The sequence below is a fragment of the Brassica rapa genome, chromosome A09 (genome assembly GCF_000309985.2).
Source record: "Brassica rapa cultivar Chiifu-401-42 chromosome A09, CAAS_Brap_v3.01, whole genome shotgun sequence".
NCBI lineage: Eukaryota > Viridiplantae > Streptophyta > Magnoliopsida > Brassicales > Brassicaceae > Brassica > Brassica rapa.
The window spans coordinates 8,317,904-8,334,132 of NC_024803.2; the positions used below are offsets into that span (position 1 = coordinate 8,317,904).

General features: G+C 40.2%; 3 protein-coding genes across 3 annotated transcripts; 1 reads left to right on the plus strand and 2 right to left on the minus strand.

The window, feature by feature from the left end:
* Positions 1–668: 668 nt before the first annotated feature.
* Positions 669–2,494, plus strand: LOC103838174 (pentatricopeptide repeat-containing protein At1g64580). The gene is given in 3 exon segments (XM_009114595.3): positions 669–1,213; positions 1,216–1,354; positions 1,356–2,494. Coding segments are annotated over 3 exon segments (1,530 nt in total). The 5' UTR covers positions 669–732; the 3' UTR covers positions 2,266–2,494.
* A 1,012-nt stretch (positions 2,495–3,506) lies between these two features.
* Positions 3,507–10,070, minus strand: LOC103838173. The gene is given in 14 exon segments (XM_009114593.3): positions 3,507–4,064; positions 4,152–4,237; positions 4,326–4,440; positions 4,532–4,617; positions 4,850–5,001; positions 5,142–5,321; positions 5,324–5,602; positions 5,819–7,162; positions 7,237–7,440; positions 7,510–7,569; positions 7,853–7,909; positions 8,098–8,182; positions 8,258–8,573; positions 8,654–10,070. Coding segments are annotated over 10 exon segments (3,564 nt in total). The 5' UTR covers positions 9,666–10,070; the 3' UTR covers positions 3,507–4,064; positions 4,152–4,237; positions 4,326–4,440; positions 4,532–4,617; positions 4,850–4,974.
* A 240-nt stretch (positions 10,071–10,310) lies between these two features.
* On the minus strand, positions 10,311–14,604 carry LOC103838171 (ABC transporter F family member 3). Its single transcript, XM_009114591.3, has 17 exons — positions 14,333–14,604; positions 13,982–14,197; positions 13,703–13,892; positions 13,397–13,605; positions 13,103–13,261; positions 12,882–13,010; positions 12,692–12,793; positions 12,460–12,606; positions 12,279–12,341; positions 12,147–12,193; positions 11,945–12,004; positions 11,776–11,858; positions 11,484–11,578; positions 11,220–11,306; positions 10,834–11,007; positions 10,696–10,758; positions 10,311–10,595 (listed from the first exon to the last, which is right to left on the minus strand). The coding sequence occupies exons 1-17, from the start codon at positions 14,534–14,536 to the stop codon at positions 10,470–10,472; spliced, it is 2,154 nt and encodes a 717-aa protein (XP_009112839.1). The 5' UTR covers positions 14,537–14,604; the 3' UTR covers positions 10,311–10,469.
* Positions 14,605–16,229: the final 1,625 nt, after the last annotated feature.

Sequence of the window (16,229 nt, forward strand, 5' to 3'; positions counted from 1 at the left end):
ACTTGAAGCAGGTCATTGAGTATAAAGGGATAGGCGATAGAACACTCTGGAGCATAACCATCTTCCCAGCCGAAGACAGTAGTTTAGTTGACCATCCTCGTGCCTTCTGCTTGATGCGATCGACAATTGAGGAGAAGAAATCGCGCTTTTTCCTGCCAAATAGCTCCGGGAGTCTAAGGTATTTGCCCACTCCACCCTCTTTTATGTGAACCGAGCACACTATCTTTCAAATTCAAAAAAAAATCATCTAAGTTAAAAGTACATATTTTAGGTACAAACAATGAAGAATTTATTTTTTTCCTTCAAAATTTAAATATTTGAACCGGACCCGAAATAACCGAAACCGGTCTTAAAATACTCTTAATCCAACCTGAAATGTAGAAATACCCAAACTTGTTATATACGTCTATACCGAAATATCTCGAAAATCTGAAATACCGGATCCACCCCTTGGAAGAAGTTATTGATGCATCTAGACAAAAACAGCGTGAACCTTCTCAGAGCACCATACTAGATAATGGTTCGGAACTGTTCTTCTTTTTTTGGTATAAAGGAGAAAAAAGATATTACGATGTCAACAACATTTGACTGTTTCCTCCAAAACGCCGTCGTTTAAACGACGTTGTTGTATTGAGTAGTAACTAACATTGTCGTCGTCGCCGGAACAGTTGTTCGCCGTTGGTCGCAAAGTCCAAATTAACGCTTTGGGAACGAAACCAAAATCCAATTTGGATGCATAGATCTCTTTCGATCGCGACGAAATGGTTTCTTCGTCGAAGAGTTAATCCTCCTCCTCCTCCTCTTTCCTTCTTCTGTTCACGACCTTTCTCTGGTTACCGAGAGAGATTAGCAACTGCTTCCCTTCACTCTATCAACTTCGACGATGCTCTCTCTTTATTCTGCGAGATGCTTCACTCTCGCCCCCTCCCCACCATCCTCGATTTCACCAGAGTTTTAACCGCCATCGCCAAGACGAACAAGCACCACGACGCCGTCGTCTACCTCTGCCGCAAGATGGAAGCTCTGGGGATCTCGCACGATCTCTACACCTTCACCATCCTGATCCACTGTCTCTGCAGATGCTCTCGCCTCTCTCTCGCTCTCTCCGTTCTCGCGAAGATGACGAAACTCGGGATCGAGCCCAGCGTCGTCACCCTCGGCTCCCTCCTCAACGGATTCTGCCGCGGGAGTAAGCTTCGCGAGGCTCTCTCTCTCTCGTTGACACCATGGGGTGTGAACCTAACGTCGTCGTTTACAACACCGTGATCAACGGCCTTTGCAAGAACGGAGAGGCTGATAAGGCTTTGGAGGTTTTAAGACTGATTGAGAAGAAAGGAATGAGAGGGGATTCTGTTCACTCTCGTTAATGCTCTTTGTAGCTCCGGTAGATGGAGCGAGGCGGCTCGGCTAGTGAGAGATATGATCAAGAGGAGGAAGATTGATCCTAATGTGATCTTTTACAGCGGGATGATCCATGTGTTTGTGAAAGAAGGGAATCTCTTTGAGGCTGTAAACTTGTACAAGGAGATGATCTTGAGATCTGTGGATACTAACGTCTTCACTTACAATTCACTCATCAACGGGCTTTGCGTTGATGGTCGGTTAGGTGAGGCCAAGCGAATGTTTGATTCGATGCGCTGTTCTCCGGATTTGGTGACGTATAATACTCTCATAAAGGGGTTTTGCAAGTCTAAGAGAGTAGAGGATGGGATGAGACTCTTGTGTGAGATGGCTCGTGAAGGAATCGTTGGCGATGCTTTCACTTACAACACTCTTATCCACGGTTATTGCCAAGCGGGGAAACTCAGTGTTGCGCTGAAGGTTTTCGGTCGGATGGTTGATTGTGGTGTGGCTCCTGATGTTGTTACCTACAACGTTTTGTTGGATTGTCTGTGTAGTAAGGGGAAGGTAGAGAACGCGATGGTGATGGTGGAGGAGATGGAGAAGAGAGAAATGTATGTTGATATTGTCACGTATAGTATCATCATACGAGGGATGTGTAGAAGTAATAAGGTGAAAGAGGCTTGGTGTTTGTTTTGTAGCCTCGCTCTCAAAGGAGTGAAGCCTGATGCTATAGCGTATAGAACAATGATATCAGGATTGTCTAGGGAAGGCCGGCGGCGTGAAGCTGATAAGCTGTGTAGGAAAATGAAAGAAGATGGGATTATTATGCCAATTAAATGCATACATAATGATGAGACACTTAGAGATCACCACTACACAAGCTCATCATTGGCTGAACTCATTAAAGTTATCCATGAGTAAAAGTTAGAAACAAAATTAAGAATGCAACATCTGTTTTGTGTTGTACTTTTTTGTATGCAATTTTCTTATGTGGTAACGTTTGCCATCAAATTGTTTGTGTGCCAAGGCGTTGGCCAACTCTTGATTGTTGTAAAACTGAAACCAAATAAAGCAGAGTGTAAGTAAGTTGTCAAAAAATTTGAATAACTCACTTCTTTGCTCTCAGCTCAATGAAACACCGCTTGATGTATTATTTTGACACTTGAATCTATGATAAACTCTTTTTGGTGAATCTATGATGAACTTTAATTTGGTTTGTTAGTATTTGATTTCTTCTATGGATATGGAACTTGATGTTCTATTTTTTTTTTTTTTAGAACTTGATGTTCTAATAATCGTAATTTTATAACACCAACTAATAATGGAATCTTCCCATTAAGAAATGGTTTGATACATGTTGATATCGATATTGCAAGCGTCTTTGGCGAGATGCAATAAGCTTAAAATGCCCTCAGAAATAAGGGTTATCATCTCTGAAATCTCATAATCTAGGGAGGGGGGAGCCTTGGTACTTGCAATACGGCTACCCAGATAGAGGTGTCAACTGGGCGGGCTGACCATGGGCTAGCCCAGTCCAATTCATTTTGGGCGGGCTATGGACATGTCCAATTAATAAATGGTCCAACTGGACAAAAGACCAATTGGTATACGGTCCAATTGGGCGAAGACCAAATGGACAATGGGTGTCCATGGGCTTCTTAAAATATAATTTCATGAGTTTAATAAAAGAAAACATAACTTTACAATTTAACCAAAAAAAAAAAAACAGTTTTATCGTTAAAATAAAAAATTAATGATTTTGACGGAAAACGTAATTCACAGTTTTGACGGAAAAATGTATTTCATAAATTTGGCGAGAAAATTTAATTTTTCGGTTTTGGCGGAAACACACACAATTTCTCGGTTTTGGCGGGAAAACGCAATTTCTCAGATTTTGGCGGAAAAACATAATTTCTCGGTTTTAGCGGGAAAATGCAAATTTGCGGTTTTAGCGAGAAACACACAATTTTTCGATTTTGGCGGAAAACGCAATTTCTTGGATTTTGACGGGAAAATACAATTTTTCGGTTTTGGCGGAAAAATGTAATTTCTCAGATTTTGGCGGGAAAATACAATTTCTCGGTTTTGGCGGGAAAACACAATTTCTCGGTTTTGGCGGGAAAACGCAATTTCTCGGTTTTGGCGAGAAAACGCAATTTTCCGGTTTTGGCGGAAAAAACACAATTTCTCGGTTTTGGCGAGAAAATGTAATTTCTCGGGTTTGGCAGGAAAACGTAATTTTTTTGATTTTGGCAGAAAAACGTAATTTCTCGGTTTTGACGGAAAAATAAAAAAATATTGGTTTTGGCAGAAAAACGCGATTTTTCGGTTTTTGCGGAAAAATGAAACTTTTTCGATTTTGAGAGGAAAACATAGTTTTACAGTTTTGATAAGAAAAAAATTACTTTTATAATTTTGGAAAGTAAACATAATTTCAAAATTTTAAAAATAAAATCTAAACTAATAATTAAAAAATAATTATAAATATTATTGGGTGTCCATGGGCATGCCCATTTGGACATGGTCTCTATTGGTCTTAGACATTTGTTGGACCATTGTCCAATATGGACCACCCATTACTGCCCAAAACTGAAATGGTCCAAATGGTCATGCCCAATTGGGCCATGGACGGACCATTTGACAGCTCTATACCCAGATCTATTCTGAAATTCAGGTTCCTAGACGATAACGGACCACCAGGGTAGAGAGAAGATGCATCACTGTAGAAAAGAATCAACCGAGTTCAAAAAATCTTTCATATCAAAACCAGAGAAGTTTGTGTCTGATTCACACAGATGGTGACAAACCTGAAACTGATGATAGTCAGCAGTTGGGAATTCAATATTTATGACGATTTCTTCTCGGTTAGACTCTCGAGGGTGGATCTTTATAGCTGTACAATAAAAGAGAAGAGGTTAATGTGTCAAAGATTGGAGCTGAGAGCAGGCGTAGAATGATACTGTAGCAATTTTATCCAATACCAGAGACTATAGCATCATTCAATACATCTATAAGAGGGATTCACTTTCTCAGGATCCTTAATAACTTGCTCCACATGAGTACCACTGCTGGCAGGCTTGGAATCTCAAGATGGTTCTGCCAATACAGAGGAAAGGAATCTCAGAAATTTGAAATTTAAGCTGAAAACAGATTTTGCTAACTGGAGAAGCTCATAAAGCAAACACACCGTAGGTTCATCAAGCAACAACAAATTCACATCCTCCGTCCTCTGTTTATAGATTTCTTCTGTGTTTCTGGAGTGAAACTGAGCCCCTGAAAATATCATAAAGACAACGTTTGCAAGTTAGATGTTGAAAGCAACAAAAGCACATGCAAAGATTTTAACAGAAGATAACATCCAAATCTAGCTTTTTATTGGCATTTTGTCATGATGGGTCACGACTTGTATCCAGATATGCACATCTTTCTTTATATCTATGCTATCATGAGAAACAAATATCCTAAGAGAGTAGCAGAATATGTTTAATGGTAAGGAGCTTCTTACAGCAAGGATGGATACTAACTGCCCGATCCTCAGCAGTATAAGCATCAATCGCATCAAGCCTTTTGTATATTTCTTCAAGCCTTTGTGACATCAGATCTCCTTCAGCTGTATCTTGGGTAGGCGTTTCATCCTAAGTTGTGGATTCTATCTCTCTTCAGATAACAAAAACAATAGTCAACATTACCACCAAAGTTTGATGAAACCGAAAAAAGAGGCACAAAACTAAAACGAGACAACGCTAATATCGGCACGCAATGACTCCAATTATTAGTAAGATCAGCTTGTAGTTAACCTGCTTGGCCGGTATTTGAGTTTCTTCTTCCAACAGCATGGCTGTTTCAATATCAGTGTTAAAAACACAATGTAAGGCTGTCGTGTTGCCATCAACTACTTCTTGCTTGACATGCAATACACTTGGACTTGTTTCTGCCTCTCCGACACACTTCCTTGGTTTCTTCACTGAAGGGAGGGCGAAAGAGGACCCAGTCTCAACCGAGCAACACCTACGTCTTCCTTGGATTCTGCATCTCTGCTCTTTATTGGTGTCCTCTTTCTGCGTGATCTACTAGAACCAAATTGTGTCATGTTCGTTTTATCTGCTGGTTCTGTCTTCCCTGTGTCCCTAACCTTACTACATGAGGGACGGCTACTGGGATCCAGACTTAACCAAGGACTGCTTGGAGAATCTCTGCCTAGTTCTTTGCCAGAACCGACATCTGTTGAAGCCACTTCTACTGCAGAGCTTCTGTTATCCTGCAGACGGAAAAGTTCATGCATCACCAAAACTATCCACAAGCCACATAACTACGCAACAAAAAGAACATCTACAAAACTACTGAAAATTAGGATCAATACATGCTTTAATCCTTTAGCTGACAAGGCCCTAAGTTATGGGAAACTAAATTACCAAACAAGAATGCTGCTCCCTGAGGCACACCGTAGATAACTGAATAAATAACTACAACTTACCTTATCTTGCATTTCAATGATTTCTTCGCACTCAGAGCCCTCTTCCCCTTCTGAGTCAGCCATCTCTTCACACTCAAACTCGACATGTTCTTCTTCCATCGTCTCTTCGTCAGAATCACTTAATTCCTCCTGTTCCATCACTATACCTAGATTAGATTGATCACCCATCTCGTCAATGCATCTATCACTAGTAGCAGTTGATCCAGGCATTTCAGAGCCATCTTCACGTTGAATCATAGAATTGTCTGGAAATTCTGAAATATTTGCTGCTGAGACACTACCACGATCTTTTACTTTAGAAGATCTCGGACTTAGATTGATATCTGAGTTCACATTTTTAGCATGCTTGTTAGAACTGACAGATTTCAGGCTGGCATCATTACGAGCAGCACCAGGGATACAAGTCTCCTCGACAGCACTAGAAGTATCCTGACATAATTTGCGTTTCTTGCCAATATTTGTGTCTAAGTTCCCACGCCCACTAGTAAGATAACTCGTTTCACACTCAGTTCTTTGAAGAAGAGGATGAAAACAGCTGTCCCCCAGTGCTCCCTCGTGATCATTTGATGATGCTTTTTTCTGAAACTGATCAGCTGAGTGATTGGTTTGCCTCGGACTGTTGAAAAGACTCAGCAGCTGAGGTCGATTGTCAGAAAAGAAACTAAAGGCACTAGAACCTCCTTTGTCTCTGTTTGAAGGGTAACATGAAATTTGTCCATGCTCAGGGGTCCGGAACAATAAAGGATGCATTTGAAGATCTGAGTCATTGTCCGTCTCGCCCATCCCAGAGGAGCTCTCTGCAGGCAAATCTTTCTCGCAAGGGGGGCCATTGCTATCTCCGTCAGCTGAGAGGCACGGAGGCTCCGTACCCAAAACTCCCTTCCCAGAATCACTAGACATGCCATCTTTAGTGGTACATATTTTGGAGGATGTTACAGACTGATTCTTCGCAAAAGCAGACTGTGAGATAACACGGACCGAAGATGGAAGGTTAAGTGGAGGTAAATCAGGGGCTAGTCTCACTACACTTCTGTTGCGTAGTTTACGAGCACGATGATATGAATGCATAATTATCGGTGCTCTTGAGGTACCGGGTGCCAGCATCCGCGTATCTGTGAGAATTTGCGCAGTTTTAGACCCTTCACCAGTACATATTTGTACTGGCTGATTGCGGGGAACATTCTTTGCATTGCCAAAGGAGTGCATAGATGTAGAACAAAAGAGAGTTGGCATGCCAGGCCTCCAGTCTGCTAAAAATCCTTCATGAAGGTATGTGTCACCTGAATTTTCCACCAATTCATGTCCAACATGATTTTCATTGGCCTTAGAAGCACCATGACGGTCCTGCCACATGTAGGCGAGAAAAGTGAGTTAAGGTAAACTACATTTTTTATGAGGGGTAGCCAAGAAATACATACCTCTTTTGTAGATGCCGGCTGCTCTCTGGACATTCTTTTCTTTGAATCAGATAATCGCCGCTTCTCCTTTTTGACATCGTCGAGCTTATACGACTTCTGGATTCCAAGGGCAGTGCGCCATTGCCTTGGCAGTGTGGATGGGTCTCGATAAGGCACAATGAATTTCCACACCGAGATCCAATCAAATTTGAAATACCTAAGTCCCTGAGCATTCAAATTTATACTCAGCATTGAAATTTTACGATTTCTAAAAGGGTGAGCTTGTCAAATTACCTCTTCTATACGTTCTATCTCTTGCGGGGTCAGGGGAGAGCTTTTCATCCTCAAAACTGCCTGTCAGTGGCAAAACAAACACACACACACCAGTAAGGACAAAATCCAGTATAACCTTGAAACTGAGGTTGGAACATAATCAACTACATATCATTATTAGGCATCCGTCTGGATCTGTCTTAAGCATGTAATGTTGATTTGCATAATGTATTTATATGTTATATGGTTTCACAGTGCTTACTTGTCGACAAACAAGTTCAGGCCACTGACTTTAGGGAACCGACATGCAGACAGATAAGAATACAAATAGAAAGGTGATAACCATATCAAGAGTATAACAGACCTTAATTGGATTATCTGGCGCTTTAGATGATCTCCGGTTTTTTTGCCTAATATGAATCTGAATCAAATAAAAGTGGAATGTATTAGAAGAGACAAGTCTTTCATTCCTTGATCACGTGCCTGGCTGATGAACACCCTATCAAACCACATGGACATGCAGATCATGAAGTACATCAAATTCAATACAGTTACGTTTAGACCCCCAAATTTTTTTTCCGAAATCTACAGAAACTCAGTGATGATTACCTGATGCTCGCCTTTACATGGAAGAAAGCGCTGCTTTATTGCCTTCCAGTCTGAGTTATATTCCATAATTCCAAGAGCCAACAATCTTCATACAAGCAGCAGCACAACGGATCAATTTTCAAACTAGATTAGAGCAAAGAGGAAAGGAAAAAGAACTCACTCATCCTCAGCGTCAGTGAAAAGGAAACGATTGCTAACAGCTGCAGCAGGTGGCTTGTGGGGATATAGTGATACTTTGAACAAAGGCAGAAACGTTTTAGCTAACTTGGCGATATCCTTATGGACCAAGGCAACAGATTCCTTTTTGGCCGATTCAACGATTGTAGCAGCTAACGTCTTCTTAGTCTGCTGCTGATGTGATAACGACATAGAAGGAGGACTGCTGATATGCTGGAGAGGGAGTGGAAATAATGGCACTCTTTGAGACAAAGCATCAAAACCGGATTCCACTTGACACCTTCGATAGTCTTGAACAGCTACAATGGTTCAATAACAAAGACAATTATATAGCAAAAAAAAAACATATAGAGATATAGCAGACCATCTTTCACCATACCGCTAGAAACATCAGTTAGATATCTGCCAGCTAGATTCACAGTATTCAGCACAGATGATGCGGAACCAGAGACAACAAGATGACTTCGACGTGAAACATATCCTTGGTGTTGTTGGATCATCTCAGAGATAAGTCCTTGAACCTGGGCACCAATCTGTTGGCGTGAATAATCAAGTGCACAAAGAGAGTAAACCTGGATGAGAAGCTGAAGGTGATCTTGGATCAAACAATGCAACTCTCCAATCTGGGACTGAGTGAAGCCAATTCCTTTGCTGTTAACAGCAAGCGATTCAGGAGCAGCAGGAAGCAACATCCTCACAGGCTGTACAACGGGCAAGATAGGGCGTAACAATCTCGCAGCCTGCTGCTCAGGAGAATCATCGATTCTAGAGATGGTTTGTTTTCTCTTCTGCCTAGTCACACGCCTTTGCTTGGTGACGTCATCAGTTGTGGCCTTTTCAGGTATAGGTTCGTCGTCGTCAGTCTCCAGCGCTTCCTCGAGCTCAATCTCGAAGTCTAGATCGTTATCCTCGTCATCATCGTGCACGGAGTGAACCTCGGGGGCGTCGCCGCCGTGTAAAACGGCGGCGAGAAACTTGCGGTACTCCTCCTGATCATCAACGTTTGGAATGTCGTCCTCGTCGTCAGTCTCCTGAAGGAAAGCCTCGAGATCGTCGAGAGTGAAACTCTCGAGGGAGTACCGAGCTCTAGTTCGCTTGCAGATTGCGTCATCTTCTTCTTCCTTCGATCCTTGCGGTGGAGAGACCTTGGGGGTTGTTGATTCGGCTTGCACCACCGCGATTTCCTCCTTAGCTTCTTCTTCCCTGACGCCGTTGCTTAAGCTTTGAGTAATGATGCTATTGACAGGCTCAGCGTCGAGAGTTTCGACGTCAGAGCTCAAACTGGAAGAAGCTTCACGGGAAGGGGTTTCTTTTAGAAGAGGATTGAAATCGACATCTTCTTCTTCCTCCTCCTCCTCTTCTGAAATTAGGGTTTCTTCTAATCGATCCATGAATTAGGGTTGGTTCCGCTATCGAAAGAACAAGTTTCGATTCGAGGCTTTATCAATTTAATTTACTTTGACACCAAACCAATCGAAACGAAGAATCCGAAAAGAAAGGGAGGAAAGAGAGATAGAGAGAAAGAAAAGCATAAAATTAAAATGTTTGTTGTTCAATCGTTTCTATCAAAACGTTTTATTGTGAAACGTTTTGATAGAAACGCTTAGACGCCAACTGGCGGTTGCACACAAAAGGAAAAAAAAAACACTAACTAACGAAATAAGCCTGAAACAGGCCCATTGGCCCATCTTCGTAATCCCGTTCAATTGAATGATTTCAATAGAAAATGCATTGTGTCCAATTTATATTTGTTTTCTTTAATTGACATATTTTTTTAATCCCGTTTAAGTGTTTAACCACTGTTTTAAAATTACGTTAAAATTCAATTTGCCAGTCATTTACAATAAAGAAAATAATAATTTTAATAATTTGTTAGTAGACAAAATATAACTAGAAAACATTACTATAAATTTACCTAAAGGTATATTTTGATTATGCATTTCAATTGCTCTGTATTATAGTTTTGTATTCCACAATATGAATTCAGAAAGTAAACAATAAGTCTAAGAATTCTATACGAGAACTGGAGAATTGAAGACAGCATAAACACACATTATTATTAGGTTTTTGGATACTATTAATAATTTCCTTTTAAAGTATAAACTGATTTCAAAATTCAATTTTTTGATTTTCAACAAAATCCACACGAGAAAAAGGCCAGCAAGGAATGAAACTGAGGTTTAGAGAGAAAAAACTTAAGAAGAAGATTGGAGAAGTTTCTTGTAGTCATGGAAGGTTCCATGGAATGGTGCAATCCTGCCGTCTGACACAACCCACAGCTCATCCACGCTTCCCGAAATCAGATGCTCGTCGTGACTCACCTATGCACCACAACCACACACACACACACACATTAGTTTTTTAATCTTGCCCCTAATAAGAAGACAAGGGACTTGATACACGAGTTATTGTTGTTGTTACCATGCAAATACCGCCTTGGAATAGGACAAGTCCTTGAATCAAAGCTTCCACAGCATCCAGATCCTGACACATTATTATTACATTAGTTTATAGCAAATCCTTTGCTTCTTATTTATTAACAAGAAGAATATGGCTTACAAGATGATTGGAGGGCTCATCAAGCAATAGCAAGTGCGGTTTCTTGAATGTGATCTTGGCAAATGCCACTCTGCTTTTCTGACCACCTGATAAAGTGTACATTGGCTGAAGTGCCAGATTTCCAGTGACCCCAAGAGAACCCAGATGACTTCTCAGCTTTTGTTCCGGTACTCCCTGCCCCCATTCAATCCACAAACCAGTTACTGACATATTCATAACCCAAGGTGTGTCTATATTTTGATTCAAACTAGATTTGTCCCCGTAAGAAGAAGACAAACAGTAACTATTGCTTATATATATATATATGAGTCCTTTGTAACTTGAATATGATGTCCTGCTAACTGAAACAAGTAAAGAAGAGGGATCTAACGGGTTTGTGAACTTACAGGGTAGCAGCGCATCATATATAGAAGAGGATTCGAAGAAAGGTCTAGCCCATCCACATGGTGCTGACTAAAGACTGCAACTCTAACCTGTCAAAAGGACATATCAATACATCATATTAGAGCCACCGACATGTTTAGCATTAACAGAGCAGAGAAACCAATCCAAATCCTTAAACATAGAAGAGGTCACCATAACTGGAGAATAAGAAAGGGTCATCCCAAATTTGTTGTTCAGATAAGAGAAAGAGAAGCCTTCTGCCATACCTTAGCAGAACGGAAAACTGTTCCAGAGCTTGGCTGCAGTTCCCCAGAAATAAGTTTGAGAATAGTTGATTTACCGATACCATTCGCTCCCACCACTGCAAAACGATGAGAAGAAAACCACATATAGAGCTTTAAATGCTAGTAAGAGCCTCGAAAATTAAGTTCAGAAGTTCTACACGTTCTTTAATGCTCAAAATAATGATATCCACACAACGACAGATGAAAGATTAATAATTATAAACATGTATCATCTGTGAGATCTCATAATTGAGGGAGGGGGGAGCTTTCTTACTTGCAATACGGCTATCCAGATCTATTCCGAAATTCAGGTTCCTAAACAACAACGGACCACCAGGGTAGCCAAATGATGCATCACTGTAAAAGAGAATAAACGAGTAAGAAAATCTATCATCTGGATCCTCCCCATACCACAATTAAAGAAGTTTGTGACAGATTCAAACCTGAAACTGATAATAGGGGGTCCAGGCTTATCGTCAGGAGTTGGGAATTCAAATTTGTAGCTGCACAAGGAAAACAAGAGGTTAATGTATATAAGATTGGAGCTGAGAGCAAGCATCGAATGCTACTGCAGCAATTTTATTCAATACGAGAGTATAGCATCATTCCAAATTTCAATATATCTATAAGAGGCGTTTCACTTACTCAGGATCATTAATAACTTGATCCACATGGGCCAGCCGGTCAATTGCCTGGGTAATAGAAACAATAATATTAGTGCACCACTGACAGGCCAACAACATATATAATCAAATAAATAGTTGTAGCTGTTGAGACCTTGATTCTTGACTGAACAAGTGACGCCCTCTTCGCATTAAAACGAAATTTATCAATGAACGCCTGCACAGAAAAAATAAATATTAAATTGATATCCCTACGCAGGAAGACTACTAAACATAGACGAGTTGAAAGCAGAATATATGATATCAATATCATTGAGAAGAAAAAGAAAAGAAACCTGCATATGTGCCCGTGAACGTTCACTTGATTCAAAAGCTTTTTGCTGATTCTTCACATTTTCGTCCCGTGTTCTTTCGAAAGTATCATAGTTTCCCTTATAGGTACTAAGTTTTTGGTTTTGCAAATGGATGATGTCCGTGACCACCTGCAGCCAAAAACAAGCATTACACGTATGTCCATTGTCCAGAGATATTGACTGCATGAAGATCAAGGGAGAGAGAGGAAAGTACCGTGTTCAAGAATTCCCTAGCATGTGAAACGACGATAAATGTTTTAGGCCACTTCGTTAGATATGTTTCCAACCACAAGACAGCATGGAGATCAAGATGGTTCTACCAAAACAGAGGATAGGAAATTCAGAAACTTGAATTAAAAAGAAATAGATTATGTTAATATGAGAAGCTCATAAAGAAAACACACCGTAGGTTCATCAAGCAACAACAAATCAGGCTCTATGAATAGAGCACGAGCAAGCGCAATTCGCATCCTCCAACCTCCTGAAAAGGTATTTGTAGATTTCTTCTGCATTTCTGGAGTGAAACTGAGCCCCTGAAAATATCATAGAGACAACGACTGCAAGTTAGATGTTGAGAGCAACAAAAGCACATGCAAAAACTGTTTAATGGTAATGGGAAACTTACAGCAAGGATACTAGCTGCCCGAGCCTCAGCAGTATAAGCATCAATTGCATCGAGCCGTTTGTATATTTCTTCAAGCCTTTGAGACATAAGATCTCCTTCAGCTGTATCTTTGGTAGGGACTCCATCCTTAGCTGTGGGTTCTTCCACCTCCAGGTCCCTCTTCAGATAACCAAAAGCATAGACAACATTACAACCAAAGACAGATGAAACCGGGGAAAAAGGACACAAACGAGTCAAAATGATAAAACCAAGAGGCAATGACTCCTCTACTAGTATAAGAAGCTTGTAGCTAACCTGCTTAGCGAGTATTTGAGTTTCTTCTTCCAACAGCTTGGCTCTTTCAATATCAGTGTTAAGAACACATTGCAAGGCTGTGGTGTTGTCACCAACAACTTCTTGCTCGACATGCAAAATCTGGCAGTTAGCAGGAATACCCGCGATGGCATGCATAGCCATATACCTCAAAAAGGTTGTTTTTCCGGTACCATTACGTCCAACAAGGCCTGTAAAGTAATAATCCAAAGAAAACAAGTACTCATTTGTAAGCACCCAGTACTTGGATTAAAACAGAACGTTAAAAGAAATAAAGAAGAAACCGACCATAGTGGCGTCCAAAAGAGAGGGTGATAGATCCGTCGACAATGAGATCACGGCCACCAACAGAGACATTGAAGTTATCCATATGGATATCTCTGACAGTAGAGCCACCACCAGTGTCATGATTAACACTAACAGTAGGCATCCCTGCTTTAACAGCTTCCATTTCAGCAACATGCTGTTGATATTGAACCTGTATAAACAAGAAACCAGTAGGTCAATCATCAAAGGAACATAACAAACAAAAAGAATCAAAAGAAAAAAAATAGAATCAAATAGTACTTCTCTTTGGCGATCATCCTTCTTCTTTCTCCTCTCGATCTTAGCTTTGTCACGCTCAGAGAGCAAAGGACCATCAGTGGGCTCAGGCTTCTTCTTCTTAACAGGACCGTCGTCCATGCCATCGTTCATCCGCACAGGCATGGCGAGACTCCTAACAGTTGGTGTAGGCTTCATCAATCCATGCTTCCCAAACTTATCCGCAAGTTTGCTACAAACCTACATAATCCCAATTCCCCCACAGCATTTCAGATATGATTCAAAAGCAACGACCTACTAACTAATTCTGAAAACATTTCAACGAAGATCCTAAGGTCACAAGCATAGTCAGTACGGATTCTGCTGATTGCTTACCAATCGGCACTCGTCGAAATCGGAGACGCATTCAGCAGCGACGAGGAGGTCACCGACGGCATCAACGGCACCCTCACCTTCCTCGCCGAAGTCGAAATCCTCGTCGGCCAGGACATTGATGATGTACTCCATGATTGGCTCGTCCACATCCTTCGCTCTGCTTCCCAGCACTTCATACACCACCGAGCTCGCAACTTCCGTCATCGCCGCACACTGTTTTCTTCTGATTTTGATTCTCGCTCTCAGATGAGAAATGAAGGGAAGGGCGAACCATCTTAGGGCTTGATGGGCCTATCTGGAACCTTAATGGGCCCTTCTAAACCAACTGGCTTAATCAGAGAGTTTATTATGGAACTTGGTTGTGTCCTTTATTTTCTTAAACCCAGTGCTGTAAATTTTATGGTCCAACCATAGCTATATATCAATAACTCGTTTTGTTGCCTAATATCCATTCTCTTCTTTTTAATTGATAAGATCGAATAAATTTTTAAGAATAAAATCACGGAGTATTTGCTCTAAGAAAATTGTAGCATATGCGATGAGTGCTGGGTGCCAGAAAAACGAATATTTATGGCTTTATGGGTTTGGTAAAGGTCTTGAAAGAGATATGAATCACTCAACTTTTATTTGGAATAATATATATGGTGCTCTTCTTCATTATTACATTATATATGACTGCCACCAGCATATATTTATACAAAAAGGTAAATACACTATACATTAATATTAGTCCATCTATATACATTACACAATTATATGTATAAAATATAGGGCAATTGTCAGTAATAGCACCTTTGAAGTTTATGTCTCAAAAATAGCACTAGAAGGAGAAAGTCACAAAAATGACATTCATTAAAGGGTAAAATATCCCTAATACCCTTGGTTTAAAATTAAATAAACAAACAAAAATAAATAAAAATAAATAAAATAAAAAATAAATAAAATGAAAAAAGAATTTTTTTTATAGTTTCAGATTATATGTTTTCAGATTCGAAATTTTTATAATTTTTTTTTTTTTTTTTTATTTTTTTTTTCAAATTTTCTTTTTATAATTTAAAAATACTTTTTGAAACTGTTTTTAAAATTTTTATTTTTTATTTTAGTATTTTTTTTTATAAAATTTTAAACCATAATTCCAAAACCCCACCCTTTAACTCTAAACCCTAAGGTTTGGATTAATTAACCCAAGGGGTATAAGTGTATATTTACCTCTTTAATGAAACATATTTTGTGACTTTAAGCCTTGAGTGCTACTTTGGGAACATAAACTTGGTTTAGTGCTATTCTAGTCTTTTTCTCTAAAATATATGATCTATGTGGTGATATCATGGTTTTCAATATATACTAGAGTTTAAATCAAAGATTTTGTTTTGATAAAAATGTTAAGATATTATTACTAATTTTAAGTTTTTGACAGAAGTACAATGGCAACAAGAAGCAGATCAAATAAAAATAAAATCTAAACAACATCTCAATCTAAGCGAGCAGGGATAGACACAACCAACCGGACCACTTGCGAGAGACTTCAACCAATCCGCATTTACCGCTTGCCGCAAAAAGCTGAGCCACAGTTAAACCGAAAAACAGAACCCGGTAATTTTGGCCCTCCCCGATGATCTGCTCTTTAAGATTGGCCCAACCAAGAACAGTCTGAAGAAGACTTCCTGAGTATCCGCCATCACGAAGACAGCCAAGCCAGAGGCCTAGCACACCCACCAACACAAGATCAAGTTTTTTATTGGGACGGACAGCCACGACGCTGCTACACGCCAAAAACCTATACAAAATGGCTGAAAAGCAGCAGCAAACTCCACACACGCACACCCCATCCTCAGACAAGCCGGAAGAGCCGAACCACTAGGAGGCAGAACGAAGACGACTGACTCTAGTGCTGGGA

Coding starts and splice junctions, on each gene's coding strand:
- LOC103838171 (XM_009114591.3), bottom strand. CDS start 14,536: ATGACGGAAGTTGCGAGCTCGGTGGTGTATGAAGTGCTGGGAAGCAGA. Junction 13,262..13,396: donor CTCAAATACTCGCTAAGCAG/GTTAGCTACAAG, acceptor GGTTATCTGAAG/AGGGACCTGGAGGTGGAAGA. Junction 12,607..12,691: donor CTAGGGAATTCTTGAACACG/GTACTTTCCTCT, acceptor TTTTGGCTGCAG/GTGGTCACGGACATCATCCA.